The sequence below is a fragment of the Alosa sapidissima genome, chromosome 2 (genome assembly GCF_018492685.1).
Source record: "Alosa sapidissima isolate fAloSap1 chromosome 2, fAloSap1.pri, whole genome shotgun sequence".
Classification (NCBI taxonomy): domain Eukaryota; kingdom Metazoa; phylum Chordata; class Actinopteri; order Clupeiformes; family Clupeidae; genus Alosa; species Alosa sapidissima.
Window position 1 is genome coordinate 18,584,671 of NC_055958.1, and position 23,362 is coordinate 18,608,032.

General features: G+C 41.3%; 3 protein-coding genes across 14 annotated transcripts in view; 1 reads left to right on the forward strand and 2 right to left on the reverse strand.

Annotated features, from left to right (window-relative positions):
• osbpl6 (oxysterol binding protein-like 6) overlaps positions 1 to 13,353 on the reverse strand; it is a 37,982-nt gene extending 24,629 nt beyond the window's left edge. For all 10 annotated transcript variants that reach the window (XM_042084545.1, XM_042084547.1, XM_042084542.1 and 7 more), the window contains exons 1-2: positions 13,209 to 13,353; positions 2,466 to 2,744 (exon numbers count right to left, since the gene is read on the reverse strand). In XM_042084545.1, the coding sequence (XP_041940479.1) occupies positions 2,466 to 2,615 (150 nt within the window). In that variant the 5' untranslated portion in view covers positions 2,616 to 2,744; positions 13,209 to 13,353. The remainder of the gene's footprint in view (positions 1 to 2,465; positions 2,745 to 13,208) is intronic.
• Positions 13,354 to 17,361: 4,008 nt separating this feature from the next.
• rbm45 (RNA binding motif protein 45) lies at positions 17,362 to 21,008 on the reverse strand. 3 transcript variants are annotated; one of them, XM_042084556.1, is made up of 10 exons: positions 20,544 to 21,007; positions 20,310 to 20,432; positions 20,051 to 20,177; positions 19,819 to 19,941; positions 19,516 to 19,686; positions 19,234 to 19,363; positions 19,024 to 19,120; positions 18,750 to 18,913; positions 18,412 to 18,622; positions 17,362 to 17,672 (listed from the first exon to the last, which is right to left on the reverse strand). In XM_042084556.1, exons 1-9 carry the CDS (start codon positions 20,811 to 20,813, stop codon positions 18,430 to 18,432), a joined length of 1,398 nt encoding a protein of 465 aa, XP_041940490.1. In that variant the 5' UTR covers positions 20,814 to 21,007; the 3' UTR covers positions 17,362 to 17,672; positions 18,412 to 18,429. The 3 variants fall into 3 exon arrangements, with proteins under 3 accessions (XP_041940490.1, XP_041940491.1, XP_041940489.1); XM_042084557.1 differs by having other exon boundaries at positions 17,362 to 18,622; positions 19,516 to 19,683; positions 20,544 to 21,008; XM_042084555.1 differs by having other exon boundaries at positions 17,362 to 18,622; positions 20,544 to 21,008.
• Positions 21,009 to 21,286: 278 nt separating this feature from the next.
• Positions 21,287 to 23,272, forward strand: LOC121704012 (cytochrome c-like). Its single transcript, XM_042084564.1, has 3 exons — positions 21,287 to 21,444; positions 22,347 to 22,520; positions 22,618 to 23,272. The coding sequence occupies exons 2-3, from the start codon at positions 22,352 to 22,354 to the stop codon at positions 22,761 to 22,763; spliced, it is 315 nt and encodes a 104-aa protein (XP_041940498.1). The 5' UTR covers positions 21,287 to 21,444; positions 22,347 to 22,351; the 3' UTR covers positions 22,764 to 23,272.
• Positions 23,273 to 23,362: the final 90 nt, after the last annotated feature.

Below are 23,362 nucleotides of genomic sequence, written 5' to 3' on the forward strand. Positions count from 1 at the left end.
TTTACAGTAGAGGAGATGAGGGAGACACAGCTTTCATTATTGTGATATCTCTGTCAGTTTCCCGCCCGTCTCTTTCATTTGATGCAAGGCCGTGGCAGAGATAAAAAAGAAATGTCTCACAGCAAAAAACTGTGGAAGCCCAATTAGTGCAGTCACTGGGCTTTCATTGCAAATGCCTTCTAGTCCAGCCATCATCACAGACACACACAGACACACACACAAAATAGCCTTTTCCAGTGGACACTGCTTCATGATGATGGTGGAGTAATACTGGACTGGGCCTCTCCAGGGATGCTGGGTGGTCATTCAGCATCCATGTGTTACACAGGTTTGCCTCTTTTAACATACATCATGTCTACAGTAAGCAACCACAAAGCTAACGGCAGGGCAGGAAAAGGGATTGGTGTTTGGTTTCCTTTCTAGTGACTTTGTGCTCTCTAATGAGGGGCCGTGGAGCCAGGGATGGCCTTTAATTGCACTGGGACTGGCCCCTGCAGAGCATGGACACATCACTGTGAGGGGGAAAAAAAACGACGTATTGATCTGTGAGGGGGCTGAAGTCTGTTACGGCTTCCCCCACCATCAGCAGTCCAGCGTGACACGGCTGCTTCATCCCCCAGCCAAGGACATCCCGTGGGAGGATGCAGCTCGTACACACAGCAGACCAAACATTAACACCACATAGACCTGCACACTTAAAAAGGCTGTCTATTGAACCACAGGGTGTATGGGGTTGAGAAGGATATCATATGGACTCGGCAGGCATGCAGTGTTTGGCACCGACTGGACTGTGAAGCAGAGAGTGCACTAGGACGGTTTAATCTGTATTAAACAGACCATATGCCTAACCTGCCGCTAATCTCTGATTCTCAGGGATCAAAGAAAGGGTTAAAGGTTTCTCATCAAAACAGATAGTCCCCACTTCCACCCCCTGCACACTAAGCCCTTCAGGCATTCCTGCTATGTGAACAGAAATATTCCCATGGCTACAAGAATTCAACCCCTGCTGAAGCGTACTTCAGCAAGACTGCAGTTTGTGGTGAGCAAAGATTCTATCTATCCCCTCATCAATTTTTCAAAAGCCTTCAATGGAAAAACTGTGATGTCAGAGTTTCCAATCCAGGAAGGTTGAACTGGCTAATCAATGTCCAATCCAATACTTATACTCAACAAGTTTAGAACAATCTTAGTGTTGTTATTCAAAACCCATGCTTGTTTGGGTTGTGTATGCGGTTAATTGCATCATTCAGTGCAGGCCTGTTTCCATTACACACATCAATAGTTTATATGTGGGGTATTGTTTTGCTCTATGCTTCTACAATTCACACAGAGAAAATATCATTCTGTTCATGATACTGAATACGTTCTTCTTTCAAATTCATTCCTTTTCTTGTCTTTGACAAGGACACAATGTGCTTCTTACTTTGGTTTGCTGCAGTTAACAGTTAACTGTCTTAATGTAATTAAAATAATATCACCCTTTGGGTCCAACTGACAATGTTGATATATTTAGTAGCCCTTCAGTAATCCACCAAGTTAGAGGGTACGTCATTAACAGGAACATCTGCTCATTTCCTTGTGCTAATAATTGATGGGGCCTCAAACAAAGGCGAGATCTCTTAGAGTCATGTGCATGAATATAAACAACTAGTTATCCTCTGCCTTAATCATAGACCACTATGCTATGCTACTGGCAAACCAGGGTGTGGGAGCTGGCTGGGTAGGGGAAACCCCTAGAGAGAATAAACCTGGATTAGGATAAAGGTTGAGATTAGACATAAACCCAGGTTAAGATAAGGGTTGAGGGTAGAACAGCCTCCAGGGCTTTAGAAGATTCATGCATGAAGAACCTCTCAATTGAATAACGGTCAATATTTCAAAATTCAATTTAAATCTAATCTGATAAATATTGCATTGTGGTGGGATCCTCTAAACAACGTAATCCTCCTAGAGATCATTGACAGTACTTAGCCCTGGCGCTCAACAGTGCAGAGGGAATGTAACTGCTCAAACACATGTCCACTATACCCATGGAGTGTCAAGGTTAAAAATGGCATCAGAAACATTTCACTCAACCATCAAAACAAACCAGTCCCAAGGTACCAGAGTAATGTTGTTGTGACAAGAAAGGAAACTTGAAACGTAATGCAACATGGCTACAGTACTGACGTTGGAGGAGCAAGACTACGGAGCTATGTAGAAAAAGCATTTTCCCTCGCCCTGCTCCTTGGGGGACCCTTCATGATTGCCCTGCTAAGAATGGCCTCCTTTTGCTGGGAGGCACAACGCTGGCTGCTATTTTCAGTCATGCTCACTCCCGTCAGCCGTGCATCTCGTGGGACCCCCCCCCTCCCATACGAAAAGAATCACTGTGGTGCACAGTACAGCACCACTAGCACAACGACACCACCCAGCCCACTCCTGCTGTGCCTTCCCAGGCCGGGAGCAGCACGCGGGGCACTCACCTGCCGGCTGTCCCTCTGCGAGGAGGACGAGGAGGAGGCACTCTTGTGCGTGGGCGTGGAGGTCTTGTGGACTGGCGTGGCGCATCGCTCCTCGGCGCTCATGGCGCGGCCCTGCTGACCCCTCGGGTGGTGGTGGTGGTGGTGGGACATGGCTTCCAGCGGTCAGTTCCTTCGTCAGCGGCTCCAGGCACAAGTGTGGCGAGTGACGAGCATTCTCCCTTCCACGCGGGTAGTGAAAGACGCTGCAGGACGGGCCCACACGGCAAATTTTCCCCTCACCTGTGCAATGACAGAGAGAGAGAGAGAGACAGACAGAGAGACAGAGAGACAGAGAGAAAGAGAGAGAGAGAGAGAGGGGGAGAGAAGGCCACCATTAAACCCCTCAGCATTCGCCCCAATAAAGATCCTCACTGCCTCAGTCAGTGTGGAGAGTTGAGAATGTTGAAGCTTGTGAACATTATGCAATCAGACAACCCACCAAATACATGGCCTGCAGCTAGTCTTCATGTGAGCGAGCAAAGCCATTTGACTTATGACATGCAACGTCTGCATAATCATTGCTCATTTGAATGGGAACGTTTGAGAGCCCATCCCATGCCTTGTTCTCTTTTTATCAGCCTACACATTGTTTAACTCTCTGAGCCTTTAATTTGGCTCACTGTGTGAATGGTGGTGGGACAGAATTTCACACAATCAAGCCAGCCAGACGCCTGGAGGTGATTTTTCACAGCTCCCATCGCATTAGACTCTAATGTCTCCATTTAAAATCTTTACCCCACAAACAGCTTGCAAGAAGATGCAAATACTAGCAATATGTAAGTGCATGGGCAAAGCAAATGACCAGGAGAAGGCAAGGAGACCCATCCCTTATGACCGCATGTACAGGACACATCCCTCTCTATCCGATTACCATTCTGATTATGTGCATAATGGGTTGAGGAGACCCGGTCAATAGAGAGGAGATGGCCTCTGTGCTGAGTCTGGGGGAGACACCACACTGGGCTACAGATTTAAATACCACTTACATGCAGCCTGCTTGCGGTGCTAAACTGACTGCCTCTCATTTAAGGACTGTGTTTGTTTAGTTGTCCAGCGTCACTATAATAAGCCATGGAGGACCAACGGGTCAATGAACACACAGCGTCCTACAGCACGCTCTCATATCAACATATTGATTAAATATTCTGCAAATGGAGGTAGCAACAGAGAGAGAGAGAGAGAGAGAGAGAGAGAGAGAGACACCCTGTCTGCTCAGGTTAATTGGACCCTGAGGAACTCGGGTCAAGATCCTGTCTTTCACACTCCGCTTCCCCGGCAGGTGTCCAGCGGGTGGACCTTCCCTCCTAAAACCGAACACATGATACGGCCGACATGTAAGAAGCTCGCCGCTAGCACTGATGTTCACCTTCCGTATGTCACCCAGGCCTTGACACATGACTCAACGTGAAATGAGATGGTATGGGATCACAAGAGACAAGCAATATGATCGCAGCTTCAGAGACTTTACAGTTGCATAACTGCTTGACGTACATTGCAATGACAGCCAACAAACCCGATCCCCTGGGCCTTCCTATTAGGTGCAACTTGATAGTGGGTCTATGTGGGAGAAAGCGCGGCACAACACCCACCACCAACAACCCCCTTAATGGCCAGGGAGCACTTAGCAACGGCAGTGGCGATGCATAGGAAAGCTGATTCAGGAGCAGACAGCATTTCCACAACAGGAAACATCTGGGCAAGGCCTCTGCCGGCATGAGCGCGCTCTGTGTGCACTCGTGAGCAAACCTAAACACAGCACTCTTCACTCAGCCCATCTATTATTCAGAACCACACACCACAGTAGCCTGGACCTCAGCCAGCACCCGGCTACTAGAAAACTACAGATCTCCAGTTGGCTAAAAAAGAGGAACTTAATCCTCTCACAAATGTATATTTAGTGCTCCTCAAGTGCTGAACCTCACTGAACTATAATTCAGTGATATGGACTGTGGACTGGCTCGTCATTGATATGAGTCTATAAAAGATAATACACAAGGACACTCTTGGAGCAGTGTTGCTGGGTGATGTTCCTGAGTATTGTTGTTCCGGTACATTCCTATTGATACTGGACAGGAGGACTAGAGAACTTTGATCATGAGGAGGCCAGTTTTCATGATTATCCAATGAAAACACATGGAACTGATTGTGGTTGCCCAGCCCCATTGCTCAAAAAGCTTCCCCATGTATAATCAAGTTAAGATCTTAAGAGTCCTTTTGATGAACAAACATTTCAGTCAGCAACACACAAAGGCTTGTTCTTGGTTTTAAGGCAGGAGCTTGTGGTCGCTACATAAGATGCTGTTCCGCCTGTTGGGAGCCCTTCTTCCTGGATTCAATTAGTCATTGGTCTAATCTTTTAAGTCCTGTCACAGTCCTTATCGCTCTCTATGCAGTCTCCAAGATCCCACCAACTTATGATCAGAAGCCCTTATCAGCATGCTGAACCCAGGCAGCTAAGGCTATTCTGTGACCGGAGAAAGCAATGCAGTCCTGAGGTTCCAGCATGACACTAGAATCACGTGGATGAGCGGAAGCCTTAGTGAATCAAGAACCATAATTCTGGTATTTTAAGTCTAATTAAAATTCAATTCTTTCTGAGAAACATCATAATGATAATACTTAAAGTATAACACTTGATATATTATAACATCTATCTATCTATCTATCTATCTGTCTATCTAACTATTAATCAATCTATCTATCCTTCTATCTTCTAGAACTATCACTACTATCTATCACTTCTAAAAGAGCTTAATGCTTAATCACCAACATATTACAACACTTTGGGCAACACTCAATATGGACATGGGCACTACTGGCTTCAATAGTGAAAGACCGCCACACACTTTAAAGATCACTGCTGTAGTCTTCTAAAAGTGCTTCAATATGTACCGGATGTTAATTCTCATGTTATAAGAAGGAGCCATTGTCAAAAATACTGAGTAGACCATTGTCCATCAGTAGACTTGGTGACATTGAGGGTGCCCTGTAGCCACTTGGGACAATGACCCATCTGTCTGGAGGTGCCATCGCTGGCTGACAGTATTAGGAGCATTCTCAACCGTCAAAGTGCGAAAGATGTGGGGCTACAATATATAATTTCAGTATTGCCATCCCAGTGTGAGCCTGTGTAACAGTCATATCACACAGAATGATGTGTCAAGTAAGGCAAATTAACTCAAACACTTCGAGCTACAACTTTTTTGTGGTATGATACAAAATGAAAATCTATTCAGTTTTTTTCTTTTCCACGTCTAAAGTTCAAAAGACCTTACATCATTGTGAGTCAACCAGTGTCTTACAGCTTTTTCAGCTGTTCTAGTTACAATTTCTATGTACTCTATGCACTTCCCTACAAAATTAGACAATCATTCTATAATCATTAATTATCTCTAAATACAGTTATTCAAGCCGTCTGGTAAGAATCCCAATACTTTTTCATATCGTAATAAATATTGCAGGAAAAAAATATTGCAATGTCATCTTTATTTTCAATCATAAAAAGATGGCATCCCATTTATATACTGTGAGCAATGTTCTGTCAGACTTTCCCTTCAATGAGCAGCACTTGGTGGAGGCCCATTTCCATGGAAGTTCATGGAGCATGTTCATTTATCTATCCAAGAGTTATCTATTTGTACTTATTAGAAATAAAATAGTGTTACGAAAAAAGACTGCTAAATAACACTACAAATGGCCACAATGCAACAACATGGGGATGAAGAAATAAACACTGTCCTTGTGTGACAGGTCGGGAACTAAATAAACAAGTACATTCTGTATGTGCAGGACATGAAAACAGTCTGCACTAGACTAGTCACTTTTCTATGACTCCTCTTTACCAAAGCCCGAGACTGGAATGCTGGGTGGGGGTTGGGGGGCGTAGTGGAAACCCTAACAGATAAATCCTTTGGCATGCTCAACTGTCACCTAGACTGCAGGGAGATAAAGGTGTTAGCCTTGAGATCTGAGATCTTCAGAGGTTTTGGCCCTTAGACATTTGATATTCACGTATGGTTAGTTGTCCCCTGCATGTCCACTGACCAATAGGCGATAAATAAAAAGCAAAAAAACAATTTCCAAAACATGTCTGTCTACCAGCTAATGATGACATTACCCCCACAAACAATGGCATGAGGTGTAGGGAAACTGGCTATCAATCATGGTAGTTTGTGCTGTTAATGGATACTGTCAACCACTGAGCCTGCTCTGGTATTTCATGCGGAAAGCAACAGAGACTGACTTGAGAGCGAAGGCTAAATGCACAGCCAAAGACAGGAAACAGAGGTGTGATGTCCACTTTGATCGCCTCAACAAGTCAGTGGACTGCCAGCTGGGAGGTAAGGTAGTCTGGAGATCTTTAACACACGTAATGAAGAAGCCTCGACTGGTATTTTGGAACAGCATCTGTTACAGTAACTGAGCTCAAACAGTGAAATTGATCCCATTGTCTTTTGTATGGGTGCATTGATGGAGTACAGGCCTTTGCATGAGCTGTGGTTTTACATTCCTTAGCCAATCCGATGAGACTGATAAGGATATGGAAAAGGGGGGGTAGGGCAATCAGTGGTGCTACTTCTCAAGCTACAGGGTTCAAATGCACCAGTGTCACCACCACCAATGGAAGCTACAGGGTTCAAATGCACCAGTGTCACCACCACCAATGGAAGCTACAGGGTTCAAATGCACCAGTGTCACCACCACCAATGGAAGCTACAGGGTTCAAATGCACCAGTGTCACCACCACCAATGGAAGCTACAGGGTTCAAATGCACCAGTGTCACCACCAATGGAATTACAGCAACAGGGTTCAAATGCACCAGTGTCACCACCACCAATGGAAGCTACAGGGTTCAAATGCACCAGTGTCACCACCAATGGAATTACAGCAACAGGGTTCAAATGCACCAGTGTCACCACCAATGGAAGCTACAGGGTTCAAATGCACCAGTGTCACCACTGATGGAATTACAGCAACAGGGTTCAAATGCACCAGTGTCACCACCAATGGAAGCTACAGGGTTCAAATGCACCAGTGTCACCACCAATGGAATTACAGCTACAGGGTTCAAATGCACCAGTGGGCATAGTGGTGTGAGCGCTCATTCTTGTGTGTGCACATCTGTGCAAGTTAAACAGTGGAACCACTGGAGATAACGTGGGTAGCAGCAACAAACAACGCAGCCTTTTTAAAACAATTGAACGAAGCGGACTCTTGCTGTCCATGAAAACATATACATAGCCTACTGGCTAGATCTTGTTAGGCATGTTTACGTAAGTTAGGCTAATGAACATGTTGCATTCTATTCAGCCTGATTATGTCATTCTTTAAGCTACATAGACGGTCTCCAGTTTTCCTCAACTTGACTAGGTACTTAAGAAGCGATAATAGGATATTTGACCGGCATATCATCAAAATGTCCGGAAAACGAAACCTCTGTCGGTCACTTTGACCGGCACCATTTTTTCCTAGCGAAACTCTGATCTGGACAGACCTAAAACTAAGACAGAGGCGTCATCCATCTTGGCAAGGCAAGGCTCACAAACAGCTGACAGCATGACCGTAAAGCAGAATGTGGCTCTCTTAATAAGGGCAGAAAAGCAGCAGTTGTTTCCCCTGGGACTGGATGATGCACTCCTACGGCGCTGTCACACACACACACACACTGTCAGCAAAAGACCTGCTAGACCACTTGCTGACTCAACGATCTCAACACATGAAATCCTATCATGTTAAATAACATCAAGTTGATTCCTTTTTCATCAATGTTCAAAGATGTTAGTACCTTTTCATAACCCGCACTGGGAATCACATCATGAAATGCAAAAGACTGGAAATTAATTCTTCAACATATAAAATATAGCCTCTAAGAAACATCAATCACACAAATGACTTATTGCTCAGGCTTCTGACCAAAATGTTTTAAGGAAAAATTCAGGAGAAACAAAATGTGTGAAGGCCTGAGAGCTGCTGTCTGTCAACTTAAGCATTTCAGGGTGACAACAACAACAACCTGTCTATGGCACTGGAGGAGGTAAGAAATTTCCACATTTATGTACAGCCCTGGTAAAGATGGGTAAAGGAAGGCTTTACAAAAAATCAAATACTGGGGTGCCAATAATTGTGTGGGATATTTCTTTATGGGAATGTTTCTTCTCATAAATGTGTTTCTATTCAGGGTTGGATTTTTCCTAATTTTTTACACTGTGAAACTAAGATAAAACGGCAAAGGATATATTAATTATACCTCTTTTTACAAGGGGTGCACAATGTGCCCTGTATTTACACTCCACTGTGCAGGAAATCCCACCAATCAATTATGTAACTAATGTTAATGTAAACACCTTACCTTTAATTTCATTAGTGGTATTCTGATGGATTTAATTTTAGAGCTGTGTGCAATAAAAAGTGTTTCATACAATGCTGTTATCCAAGTGTTTTGACAGCTGTCATAATTATACTTTTTAGTAGTAAAAGCTAACCAGTATTAATATGGCAGCAGTCAATTACTAGCTGTAAATAAATGTTTACGTATACTCCAAAACATCTGCATACACACAACATGGATAGGTTTGTGTGTTTCCAATATATGCTGGTTATGCTGATGCACATCTCCCAGCGTATCTACAGCAGAGACTTTTATAGGTTTCGTTTCTTTTTCTCTACCCTTTCATACCAGTTTAATCCTCTAACAGCAATAGATATCTACCTTCAAATACTGTTGCTGGTAATCTAATCAGCTATGATTCACTGAAGCATGAAATAAAGAAAAACTCATTTTTTCCATGGGTCTCCTTTTGGCCTTCATATCTAGGCTGACTGCTAGCTAGTCCCTCTCCAAGGAGTCCGCCATATTGCACTGCCACCATGATACAAACCAAAACACTTTTCACATTGTTACATCATTCAACTCAACCTCAACACTAGGCTACACACTGCACAGACACACACAGTGGGTCCATGTTTGTAAGATAAGATAAGAATAAATTAAGAAAAATGACATTAACATTTCACAAGTGGAAATTTCAAGACAAAATGGTGGAGTTTTAGTGGTGTATGTAAGGATGTTTTGGATGTACTTTCTGCTGAGGCAGACTAGGCTGAAGAGCCACATCTGTGTAATTAGCTTGGCCTCATAGAAAACACACAAACACACACGTCACCTCCAGGGCAACTGAAATGGGCATTTCCCACAGCTCAGCAGAATGTTTACTGGCAGTGTAACACCCTGTGGAGTAACTCGCAAGGCCGTCCCCATCCCCCAATGTCCCTGGGCTTTGACTCTCATATGTTCCTCTAGTCTTTTCAAGCATTGGTGATTTTATATGCAGCCACACAGCTGTGTTAGTCTATAGTACATCAAGCTACAGTATCCTTTAAGTTTTTCAATAAGACTCACAAATACATTGATAAGATTTCCAGAGACTTTCTGTCATGGATTGGAGACTGCATGAGTAGGCTACTTCAAACCTGGCCTGGTGTTTTTATTGTGAATGTGAATTCTTGTGAGCAAGGGTGTTGCTTGCTTGTGATTAAAATAATCTAATTGGATCCTCTGTGCAACCATCCAGGTCTTGGGTTGTCGAAGCTCATTAAATTGAACACAGGAGACACCACAGCCAGTTTGCGGATAAACAAAGATGCATTCAAAGGCAACTGAGGAAATAACACTAATGATGTGACAGAAGGTGGTTATGAAGAGCGGGACAGAGATTAAAGATGCCGGCTAGAGTTATTCTCATGTTTAGCCAACTCTACCGGCACTCAGCAAAACAGCTGGGAGAGTGGTATCACTGACTTTAACATATTACAAGTGAGGTAACATGATTCAATTTATTCAGACTACGGTCAAAGATGGTCACATAAAGTGTATGAGTGATGTTAGCTCACAGACATTTGGTCATTAGCAATTTGGTCATTAGTGACATTGTTTGTGTCTCTCTCAGATTGGACATTGATTTGCATCCAACAGTTCTGTTGCAGATGATGAGTAACCCATGGTAACAGTTCTCCCGAAGCACTTGGTAGTCCATGTTTTATTCAAACTTTTTAAGTAAAATCTTCATCTAGCCTACAACAATTTGATCTGTCTGCACACTGGTGCAATAGCTACATGTGGCATTAGCACAGCAAAGGCTATTCAAATATAAGGCCGTAACAATATATAGATTAGTTGACAACTATTACAGTTTTTCTCAGTCGCTTTGGTGCTTTTCTCAGATCAGAATGAAAATTCTCATAACTATTAGTCCAACCTCCACAACATTTAGTCATTTGTGCACATCATAGTAGCAATTTCACCTTCCTCTGAACAAATTGCAAATGCTTTTGAACATGTATCAGTTGCTTTGTCATGTCAGTCAAAATGAACTATACTTATGGATGCTGAATAGTCGTTCCCAATAAAACTAATAGTCTTCATTTCATTGCTTGAGTCATTACATACAAAATTGGTGAACTAATTATCAAATTCTGTCACAATGCTGTAGAATTGCAAAGAGCATATACAGTAAAACTGTGAAACGTACATATTCAGTGTCTTGTACTCACTTACTCCCCTAACTACAGCAATTTGTCTGTCTGTCTTGAGCATTTTCAGGCAGTGTCAGAGTTCTGACCTTTTTTGCATGGGAAAACACTGAGAGCAAACTGTCATAATGAAAACATGACAAAGCCATTTGACTATCTTGTTCATAAACGATGGTGTCAAGACTTCTCATTTTCATGACATAAATACTTGCTTTTGAGGAATGGACTATCCATTTTGAGCAAGTGACGTGCTTTTGCAGGTTTGCAGTTTGCACTAATTGTTTTGAGAAATGCACTAACTGCTGTGCAAATGTTAATAGTGATGTGAGAAAAGCACCAAAGCGACTAAGAAAAACTGTAAATTAATCCCCAATTATTTTGCTAATCTATTGGGTTTGTCTTTTTGTTTAAGAATATGACTCCAAATTTGATGATTGCAGCTTCATAAACTTTAATATTTCTGCTTTTCTTACTGTAATCTAAATATCAAAGTTCAAAATCCCTGTACACAGCCCTTCTTTTTCCAGGTGCTGATGATGTGTAGGACTATTAAAACCTCAAAAAAGAGTATACATCGCACACTAGAGGAGGTCTTTTTGCTGATTTGATTTGCGTGTCTAATCTAAATATGTTTGGTGTGTAGACAAAGCAAAGTGTCGGAGGACAAAATCTTGGGCTTTGGGGAATACTGATCATCATTTTCTGACATTTTATCTATTAAATACCAAATCGATAAATCGAGATAATAATGTACAGTTGAATCACCTATGAAAATAATCATTAGTTGCAGCTCTAGGACCATATAGAACCATTGGTCTGTGTATCAAAATCCATATAGTGGTTATAGAGATGAACACATACATTTTGCACTTTGTCTACACAGCCATTGCAAAATGATCAAAAATGTCAAACCAACCAAAACAAAATCAAGGTCTTTCAAGATGAGGTGATCTGTTCAGTGCACTTCTCAAAAGCACTGAATGCAGGTGGTTGTAATGATGACTGCTGTGACCCTCATCAATAAGGAAGTCAGCAGAGCAGGAATATAACTGTTGGACAACCACCACCTAATCGCTGTCCCGAGAGCACATCATTGGCCTTGTGTACCATCATAGCTTAGTCTACCTCTACTAGTTGTGATTACTCCAGTCTGTTGCATAATTAAAAGACTTTGTAATTAGCAGTTCACTTTAGACAGAAGGAACACTTTCCTAGTATTTCAACAGGGATGATTTCGGTTACATTCGAAATGTTGCCTAATAGCCTCATTCAGTAAGTGATTTGACAAGCCAGTTAGGCCTCTGAGTGACAGTTACGTGTTTGAAGCCATATGTGGCATAATTGATGCATCATGACAATGTCAATATTAAAAAGTGAAATAATGTGGTTGAGTTAGGCCTGGGCATAGGCTACTGTTTTGAGCCAAATGCTGCCACACTATCTTGTTGTTTGTACGTTGTTTTTGCCAAACCCTGAAAGGATAATTTCCGAATGGTATTCTGGTGATGGCTCGACCTTTAATGACTCGCTGAGGCGCCTTCTTCAGTGCCCTGTTTCTACGTGACTGACTGACTGATGAAGTTTCCCCCCAAAGTCCTACTTTGAAGCACAGTCCATTACTCATCCTAAAGGCTTTCAATCCAGTGAGATCTGTGGCCGTATGCGTCATCTCATGATGAAGTAGGCTAGGCCTATGCCCTCTGTGGAATAATATCAACCCAAATCAGCGGAGGTTATGACAGGTAGCCTGGCCAACAACTGAATAGCTACCACAATAGCATATTGTTATGCGCAGTTACATTTTCTCTTCAATCAGGTAGTCTAAGGCGCAGGACGCAGCTCAGTGATCACTGTCCTTACCGTTATGTGTAGGCTGTTATTACCTCATCATAGCCTACACTGTCGCCAAGGACTGAAGCAAATCTTCAGTAATCACTACATATTGCCTTACGAACCTTGCATCATCTTAACAGACAGATTTGTTTTTCTCACAGGGGTGACTCATAGATGTTATTTTAAAAACAGAAATCGATGTATGTCTACCGTGTACGTTGCGTGTTATGCGTATGATAAACCATCGCTCAAGTATGGCGTAATAAACCTAGCCTACTGAATGAGCTAAAATATTGGCCGTAGCCTATCTATACAATGAGCATCACGGCGTAAACGCTTACCAACGGTTTGCTGGATTGACCATGTCTTGCCTCTTCTTGGCGCAGGAAACGATGCTCTTGACTTGCCAATATATGCAATAAGCCGTTTTCTTCTATTAGAGTATAGGAGTTTTGCCTTGACCGTCCTTGTCGAAAAACATTGTTGTCCTTAAGAACACAATAAAGTCCTTAGAAGAACGGCATAAAGTCGAAAAAGTGCTGGGTATGGTTGAATTTGAACGCAGGTAGACGGATGCTTGGCGACGCTCCTCCCTGCAGCAAGGATGACTTCAGGAGCGAAATAAAGACTGGAGTGGATCATGACTCTAGAATGGACTGATGGTGAACAAAACAAGGACCTGGAGTAGGTTACAGGCACGACGAAGCAGTAGGGGTTTTCTCTAAATGTTAAGACCATGAAATCATTTTAAAATTACAGTGTTTCTGCAGGTTAAATAGGCTCAATATTGAACTTTATCTGTGGCACGTTTGTTTACGTTCAAGAAAGCCCCGTCTTTGGTTCTATGACAAACCAAATCTAGGCTATAACCATTGGCTAATTGCACGGTTCACGTCATCTTAGTGTCAAATTGTCATTAAAAGTCTTGAAGCATTTTGAGAACAACACTCAGGCCTACACTGCACCTTTAAATGACGTTGTCAGTAAAGGAACAACAGAAACAACACCATAGCTGTTACAATTACAAGTCAAGAGTTAATAATAATAATAATAATAATAATAATAATAATAATAATAATAAAGAATAATGTATATGGGCCTAGACTTGTACTATTAGACACAAAGTGTAGTTAATATGCATTTAGCACACATGCAGGTTAACAGCCACTTGGAACCTGGCTTGACAAGACTTTAATTATCATAGGCCTATCCATATGTGCCACCTAGTGGAAGGAATAAGTAGCCTATTCAGCCCAGAGCCATATGAATCAATTACTTGCTTTAACATAATTAAAATGTTTAGATTTTATTGAAATGTGTACTTTGTAGCCCAGCTAAGACCAGTCGAGTTGCCCAGTCTATTCAGTCATTAGTCAAACATCCTGATTACATTAAAAATATATGAATAGACAATGGATGAGTTAATTGTGTGTCCTATCCACTACAACCCTGAATCCAAAAAAGTTGGGATGTTGTGTAAAATGCAAATAAAAACAGAACGTGATCATCTGTAAATCTCGTAAACCCATATTTAGCTGCAAAAGACATAGACAACATATCAAATGGAAAATATAAGCATTTTGAATTTGATGCAACACGTCTCAAAAAAGTTTGGACGAGGGCAACTAAATGCTGGAAAAGTTGTGTAATGATAAAAATAACAGGAGGAACATTTTCACAACTATTTAGATTAACTGCCACCATGATGGGGTATAAAAAGAGAATCTCAGATAGGCAGAGTCTTTCAGAAGTAAAGATATGGAGATATTCATCACTCTGTGTAAACCTGAGAAAATTATGAAAAAATTTAAGAATAATGCTTCTTAACATGAAACTGTGTAGCATTTGGGGATTTCATCATACACATAATATCATTAAAATACTCAAAGAATCCAGAGAAATAGGTGAAAACAGAGGACAGGGCTGAAAAACAATATTGGATGGCCATGATCTTTTGGACCTCAGATAGCCCTGCATTAAAACCTATATTTCTGTAAAGAAAATCATATGGGCTCAGGAAAACTTCCGATAATCATTGTTAAGACGCACAGTTTGATGCTTCATTCACAAATGCTAATGTAAACTCTAACTTGACTAATGTAAACTCTCCCAGACTCCTTTCAGGGAGTCTGGGACACGATAATTCACTAATGCAGGGGTTCCCAAACTTTTCCGTGACAAGGCCTCCCAATACCATAGGTTCTGGTCAAGGCCCCCTTTTGCAAGAGGTCTTATTAAATGACAATTATACAGCAAATGTAAAAATAAATTAAGCTCATACTTCATTTAGCCTCAAGCACTTTGCAATGGAGCATACAGTGTGTGAAAATTGCATTTCAGGGTCGTTGACCCATCCCAATTTTTTTGAGACATGTTGCTGGCATTACATTCAAAATGAATTTATGTGAGAATTATGTGTAATAAAGTGGAAAGTTTTGAACATGTTAAGAAAAAGCAGTACACCAAGGCAAAGAAAGGAAAGGAACAAGCTAAAATATGAAAGTAGTTACAAAGTAATTATCCCTTTGTGCAAATTGATATAAGCCGGGTTAGTACATATTGATGGACTATAAAAAGGATTTTTGTTACCAAGGTGTCACACAAGAAACATCTCATGATGGGTAAAAGCAAAGAGCTCTCCCAACACCTTCACAACCTTATTGTTGCAAAACATGGAATGTTACAGATGCATTTCAAAACTTCAACTTCAACATATCTTCCAGTGGCATTGGGGCCATTAGTGGAAGGAACATCATTGCATAATCAACCAGCCACACACAGGAGCTCCTCGCAAGATTTCTGACCAGGGGGTCAGAAGGATAGTCAGAAGAGCCCAAGACCCAACCCCGCACGACTCCATTACTGAAGAAAAACATGTAGAAGCTCACTTAAAGTTGCTACACAACATTTGGACAAGCCTACGAAATACTGAGAGAACGTAGTATGGTCAGACAAGAGCAAAATTGAACTTTTTATATGTCATACTACACACCATGTTTGGAGGAGAAATAGCACTACAGTACATCACCCTAAAAATACCATACAAACAGTGAGGTTTGGAGGTGAAGGCATCATGGTGTGGGGCTGTTTTAATTTTATGGTAATGGCAGACTTGAAGGAATGATGAATGGAGTCATTTTTTTCCAGAGGAATCTTGCCATCCAGGAGGATGAGACATGGGTAGACCTCTGACAGGACAACGATCCAAAGCATACAGCAATGGAAACTCTCAACTGGTTTCAGTGAAAGGAAATCAAGGCCCTGACTTAAATCTAATTGAACCTTGGAAGGAACTAAAGATCATGATTCACAAGAGGAACCCCTTTGGGCCATTCTTTTATGTGTTTAAAATGGGCCAAAATCTACACCTGAAATGAGGTTTCTAGGCCAAGTATACTTGCGTATACAAGGAATTTGGTCTTTGCTGTGAATTAGTGAACACACAGTGCGGTGAAGCACACACTACCCCGGAGTAGTGAGCTACCTTGCTAGAGTGGCGCTTGGGGAGCAGTGAGGGGTTAGGTGCCTTGCTCAAGGGCACTTCAGACGTTCCTACTGGTCTTGGATCGAACCAGCAACCCTTCGGTTCCAAGCCCTAAGCAGTAGGCCACGACTGCCCCATTTAATACCATATAGACCCTACAATTTCTCCTTTAGTACTTTATGTGAAGTTTTGATGTTTGATTGTTGTCACTTGTGCAGGGAAAGGGACCTGATGATTTAACAGTCAGTACAAAGTTTTACTTGAGGAATAAACCTGTCTGAAAGTCTTTGAGATGTTACAAGCCAACACTGCCTCATTTAAATGTAACTTGTTTCTAAGCTGCTCTTTTTTGCGATCAGCCTGCTTAATATCATAAATATAGACACTCCAAAAATACCCTCTGGTAACCAAATACTATGTCATATATGCCATCTGTAGAAATTATAGTCTAATAGTTATTGTTCAAGTGTGTTCAATGTATGATAGAATGTCCCACTTTGAGGTATGTTTATAGGCAGCATGTTTTGTATCAAATTGTTGATGGTGAATGTGTATTGCACTTCTAAAAAACATGGCCACTCAAGTTACCACTGTTTTGGTCTCTGGGATAACAGCAAAACAGCTTTGATAACACCAACTATATGGCCAAAACTTGCTAAAAAGATTGCCATGTGCTGCTGTTGGCATCTGAAGAGGTTTTGCATGCAAGTAGTGCCCAGTTTCAAACTCTGTACTAGAGGCTATAAGTAGTGGGACTGACCCATGACGGAGATCGAATGAGGACACGGTGGTCAAATGCTTTCTACGGAGAGTAAGACCTTTAAGACCTTCGATGATAATAACCTGTCTGTGCCAGAAGGTTCAAATAACCTCAGCCCTCACTACTATCCATGTAGCCGTGGTGTTAAGCATGGACCCTAAAATTAGCTTCTGTTGCCATTCCAAATGAGTACAATTAACATTAAAACATAAATATAGAATTACCTAAATCAATCTCATGACAAGCCAGATGTTGTGTTTTGTTTTTTATTATCAACACATACAATGGACAATATATCTACATATATTTTTTTCTTATAAATAGATGAGACACTAAATTGTTGTGGTGGTCTCTCCTTACGTTTTCTCTACTGGACTGCATTAGAACATTGATAACTTAAAATACTGAAAATGACTGAAAATACTGAAAATTACTTCAAATTTATCTCACTACTATAAGCCACATCAAGAACAAAAAGTATGGAAGTCACTGTCCATAGCTAGAGGTCGTGTCATCATTTATGTCCGTCCAGTCATGTAGCAGGTCATGTCATTTAAATCTCTGGAAGAAGAAAAACATTATACCCAAAATTATACAAGATCAATGATGTCTCACTTATGCAGTCTCTCTTCTTCAACAGTATGTCAAAGTCCAAGTACAACCTATACTACAGTGTTAAGTGACTTTAGTTACACATTCATAGAAGCCATTCATAAAGGTTGCTGTTTTATGTCATCATGCTACTAGGCAGAAAAGACCTTCAGAGCAAAAACCATACTGACTAAAACCAAGACCTTGGTCTGTATACCTCGAAGGTTCATTTTCCTAGTTTTCATATAGGAACCATGGCTCTGACATTTTATCAGCAAGCTTTGACATTCCATCAACATTACCTGAAATAGGCTGGCAGAAGTTAAAATATATCAAATGTCATATCCTTTCACTGTTGAAGAAGCCACTATTTGCCTTTCTAATCATACTGCAGGGTGTATCTGCTAAAAGGTAAGACCGCATTACCATGAAAATTTGTCTATGATCACTAGAAATGCTCCATAAAATCTGCAAGAGGCTCCAGAACAATGAATCTGTCCGCTGGGCCCGTGGTCGTTGAGAGAAAGACATTATATTTAACAACATTAAGCCAGAAAAATAACCTTGAAAAACATTTCACAGAAATAAAATTGTACTGGTGAAAATCATCTTCCAAAGAGCAAATAACTTGATTCAACTAACATAAGGTTTTAGCGCTGAAACTAAATTTTGCCTTCATTACCATACCTTACCCTGAGAGATGACTTACCTAGTTCTGCACTGGATGTTAGTATGTCCTCTGACGTTTGTGAGACTCTTCCTTTGGTGGGTCAGCCAACATCACCTTCATCTTCACTCCGTTCACAACCTTCCCATGCAAGGCTGCCATGGCATCGTTGGCATGTTTCCTATCCGCATACTTCATATAACCCACATTCCGCCCAGGAACCAGGTACACTTCAACCAAAGATCCAAAACGACTGAAAAACAGGGAAAAGGGGAATGGGTTTTTTTTGTTATAACAGGATTGGCAATTATCTGAGGTATCCTATACAGTCTATACAGTATATGTACAGTCATCAGTGTAACTATTATTTTCACCCATACCAAAACACATCTTCAAGCACATCGACTGGAAGAGGTGAAGGGTTGAATATGACGAAGAGGCGTTCTTTAACCACACTGTCTGAGGGGGCCATCTTCTTCACAGGGGGAAGATTGACATCGGTCTGAACTCTGGGCTTTTGTGAAGTAGCAACGGGGGTATAACCCTACAGGGAAATGCCCAAGTAATAGCAAAACACCTGACAAGTATTAGCAAAACAATCTCTACAAGAACATTTGATGAGCGGAAACATCTCTGGTGAGAATAACTCCTTACAGTGCTGGTCTTCATAAGCTGGGGCCCTGTGGGCCCATTCCACACCATGGACATCATCTGTGCCGCCACCAGCTGCATGGCCATCTTTCCCACCGGACTGAGCAAACCGAGAGATAAGACATGACAGAGTGTCGCTAAAGTGCTTCAAGTCAAACAAAAGCATAGCGACAGAACAAAAGGCAAATAGTATAGTAACAAACTGCACCACACCTGGTCCTGTCCTCCCCATCGTCAACATAAGTCACAACAAGACGATTACCAGGTGGGTATTCAAAGCCGTTCAGCTTCTCTTTAGCATATACGGCAGAGCCAAGGTTGTTGTATCGAATCATTGCTTGTCCTGACAATTACAAGAACATGAGAAACAATTCAGTTTATGAGAAGATTTTTCATCATTCATGTTTGGTGTTAATAAGAAATAATTTAGACAAGATTATGAAATGCAGTCAAGAGACACCACAGGTCCGGGATGCGTAGTAACTGGTATATTACCCTTGCTGAACCCATACTGATCTCGTTGCATCTCACAGTAGTCCATCCCTGGGATCAGATCAAAGAGACTGTAGACCTGCTCCTGTGTAATGGCCGCCCTTGAAGACACCATCAAACATCTGGTGATCATGTCACTATTCCACATGTCCCCTGATGTGTAGTTGTTATCTGCTGTACAAAACATGGACTACATTTAGATGCATACTACAATGCAATGCAATTGAACAGTTATATAAAAACAAAAGAATGAAAGAGTGAATGACTGCAAGAAAAATCTCATGCTGAAGAGAAGAAAGACAGTACCATTAAAAGGATATCCACTCATTCCTGATTCATTGGCCATATGTTCAGATCTAGAGTTGCCAAAATATTCATTTTCTGTTGTTGAAGTTTTGGTTCTTGGCTCAGCAAGGATTGCTCTAAACGCTGTTGAAGTATGAAGAAATACATCAGAGACAAAAAGGACACTTTGCATGCAATTAAACAACAGTGTTCTGTTAATTCATAGACATTGATGCAGGTAAACTATTCTTACTTTTGTCACAGTTCTCTATGGCCATTGCTGCTTGTGATGGCTTATGGAACCGCACATATCCAAGCCCTTTGCTTTCTCCAGTCAGTTTGTTCTTTATAATAATACAATACTCTATGTCTCCATAGTCCTGTGCAATAATAATAATAATAATAATAAAGAAGTATTAAACAAAATGCTGCTTTTCTTCACAAGCAAGCCTTTCAAAAAGAACAGCGGGCAAGCACAATGAAAGGCTTCAAGTCAGCGGAACAGCTCTCACCTTGAAAGTTTCTTTCATGTCTTCCTCTGTGAATGTCTTTGGGATCATTACAAAGATCCTAGTCAACTCCTCATCCTCTACATCTCTATGGCTTCCCGATGACCTGGACTGAGCGATGAACACCTGATAGAGGGAGGAAATACGTGTTAAGCATGCAGCGTTTTGAGCAGAAGGTTAATACCATGAAGACTAGGCTCAGGCTGAGATGGTAACGCCAGCTAACTATACCCACACCTTGATGGGTTTGGTTCCTTCAACCAAACATTTTCCGTGCATTTCTTCCATGGCAGTGCAAGCTTGTGAGGATTTGGAGAATTTTACAAAGGCCACTCCTTTGGACTCTTTCGTATGTTTGTCTTTTACCACCCATATGTCCTGGATCTCCCCAAACGTAGAAAAATGATCTCGAATAGTGTCTTCGGTGATCGATTTGCTAGTTACTAAAAACAACCTGCTATTAGGTGGGTCATCCAAATACGAAGATGGTTTGGTGTTGTCTTCCATTTTGAATCAACTTACAATTACAATAACTTCAGTCACACGAAATCTTCCAAAATGCCTTATAACCTGGGATAAATGTATTATTTATAATAAATTCCAGGAAAATTGAAGAGCTATGCAAAAACACGGAAAACCAGATAGACATTTATAGAAAAACACACGACTAGAATTTCAACGGGCTCACGTGATCTAGTATCGTCTAACCCAGTATCGCGCTCAGTGGTCCCCCTATCGGTTTGGCATGTGTTTGAGAACTCATTTTACATCACAAGTTCACTATGACTGGCAGAAGAGTTGTTTGCCAACCGCCATTAAAAAGGAAAGAAGAAGAAGACTGGCAGAAGGATTCATGTACTGTAATTGATGCTATGGACTGTCAGTGTCATTACAGAGTATTTTTGTAATCTTTCTCCTTTGAATTCATGAAGAATACTGTAAGTTTCATGCTGCTAAGCGTAGTGGGACTTTATGGGTGTGGAAATGACGTCAAGTTATGAACTCACCTTATTTAGCCCTAGCGTAGCATCGGGATTCATTTTTACCGGCAAGCACGCGACGTGGACAAGGAAAGGGGACCCTTGGAGCGTACCCAAAGCTGAGCTACAAAGTGATTAAAAAAAAAAACTGAGAACAGGTAAGAGAACATGTATCATTAATCAGTCTTTCCAAAACCATTCGCTTGTTTCCCATGTTTGTCCTCTGCACTGGCATTTTTACTTTGGACTCCGGGTGAGTAAAATGCGGTAACGTTAGCTTAGTTGGTGGTTACGTTAATTTAGCCAACGTGTTTAGAAGTAAATGGGAAATTTGCTGATCAAACGTTCGTCAGATTCTATGTTATGTGCGGTTAGAGACTCCTTATCGCCTTTATGATGGAATACTAACACGGTAACGTTTGGTAACATTAGCTAGGCGCTATGAATAGTGTAACGTTAGGGCTAACGTTAGCTAACACCAAACCATCTTCGTATGGGCTCATAAGTTTTGACATCCGTAACATTAACGTATTGTAGAGCTAATTGAACTAGCGTGGGAGGTTGGCCGGCTGACTTTATATCTGTAACGCTAGCATGTTTCTGCCAGCCAGGACATGCATGGTTTTCAAAGCATTCCGACCCTGGTACGTAAAGAAGGTCAAACGGGCTAGCTTCTAGTTAGCCGATGTTGGCTAACCACTGCCGGCAAGTTGCGCAACTCGTAGCGTCAGCCATTCAGATTTATGAACGCATCTGACGTCTAGTCCAGAAACACGGAGCAGGAATAGTTATTCATACTTTGTAGCAAAATACTCATTAAGTAGCCTAAGTTAATTATTGCACTTCTCAATTATAGAGGGACCACGAGAGCAAATAATGTTTAGCACTGCTTTAATGTAACTAATATAGGCCTAGATGGATAGATACTTTATTGATCCCCAAGGGGAAATTCAAGGTTTGAAAGAACATTTCACACAGTTTATAACTTGAGCAGCGGTAACATCAGCGTCACCGCATACCTCATACGATTCTCGTTTTCAAATGTTAATGTCTCTTACAGGAAGAATGGGAGACGTTAACAAAGGAAAGAAGGTTTTCGTCCAGAAATGTGCCCAGTGTCACACCGTTGAAAATGGAGGAAAGCACAAAGTCGGGCCCAATCTGTGGGGTCTCTTCGGTCGCAAGACCGGACAAGCGGAAGGTTTCTCCTATACGGATGCCAACAAGGCTAAAGGTGAGTCGTTAACGTAATGGTGCTTGAATACAGTAAATTATGTTAACTTATTTTGAAATGGTTAAATTAACGTATTGGTCTATTTTATGTTGTCCAGGCATCATCTGGGACGAAAGCACTCTCTCTGTTTACTTGGAAAACCCCAAAAAATACATTCCTGGCACAAAGATGATCTTTGCCGGCATCAAGAAGAAGGGCGAACGTGCGGATCTTGTAGCATACCTTAAAAGTGCAACATCATAGGCTGTATTGTTTATTTAGTGTCAATTCTACTATGTTTTTTCCCTTTTTAATGCGGAGGAACATACAATTCTGAAGTGGCCAGGCTTACAACTTCATGGCTCTTACGGTTAACTTTATTTTTCTTTTCTCTTCTCATCATGACACCATGATTGCCAACAGCTGATAGAATTGCATTGGTGTATAGGTCATTGACCATCATGTGACTCCTGCTGTGCCTCATTCTTTCGCCTTGAAGGAGTAAAGTGTATCCCCCTGGTTTAACAGGTGCTCATTGATAAGTTATTTAACTCAGTTTCAGTTGCCTTGTAAATCAGATACATGAATGCAGGAACAATTTCTGTCTTAACCTTCTCTGGTCTTAAATAGTCATAACTTTGTCATGTGTTATTTATGAGTTTTGGATGAGCCAAACAGTTAATTTGTGCCCTGCCTAAGGAATGTTTGTCTTTTTTCCATGCATCAATCACCTTGGTCTTACTCTACAGTATGAAATAAATGATTTTTCAGGATAATTTGTTTATTTTTTTTCCTTCCACAATCCACTTAAATACACTGCTCAAAAAATAAACTTGAACACTTGTTCATAGGAGTATAGAATC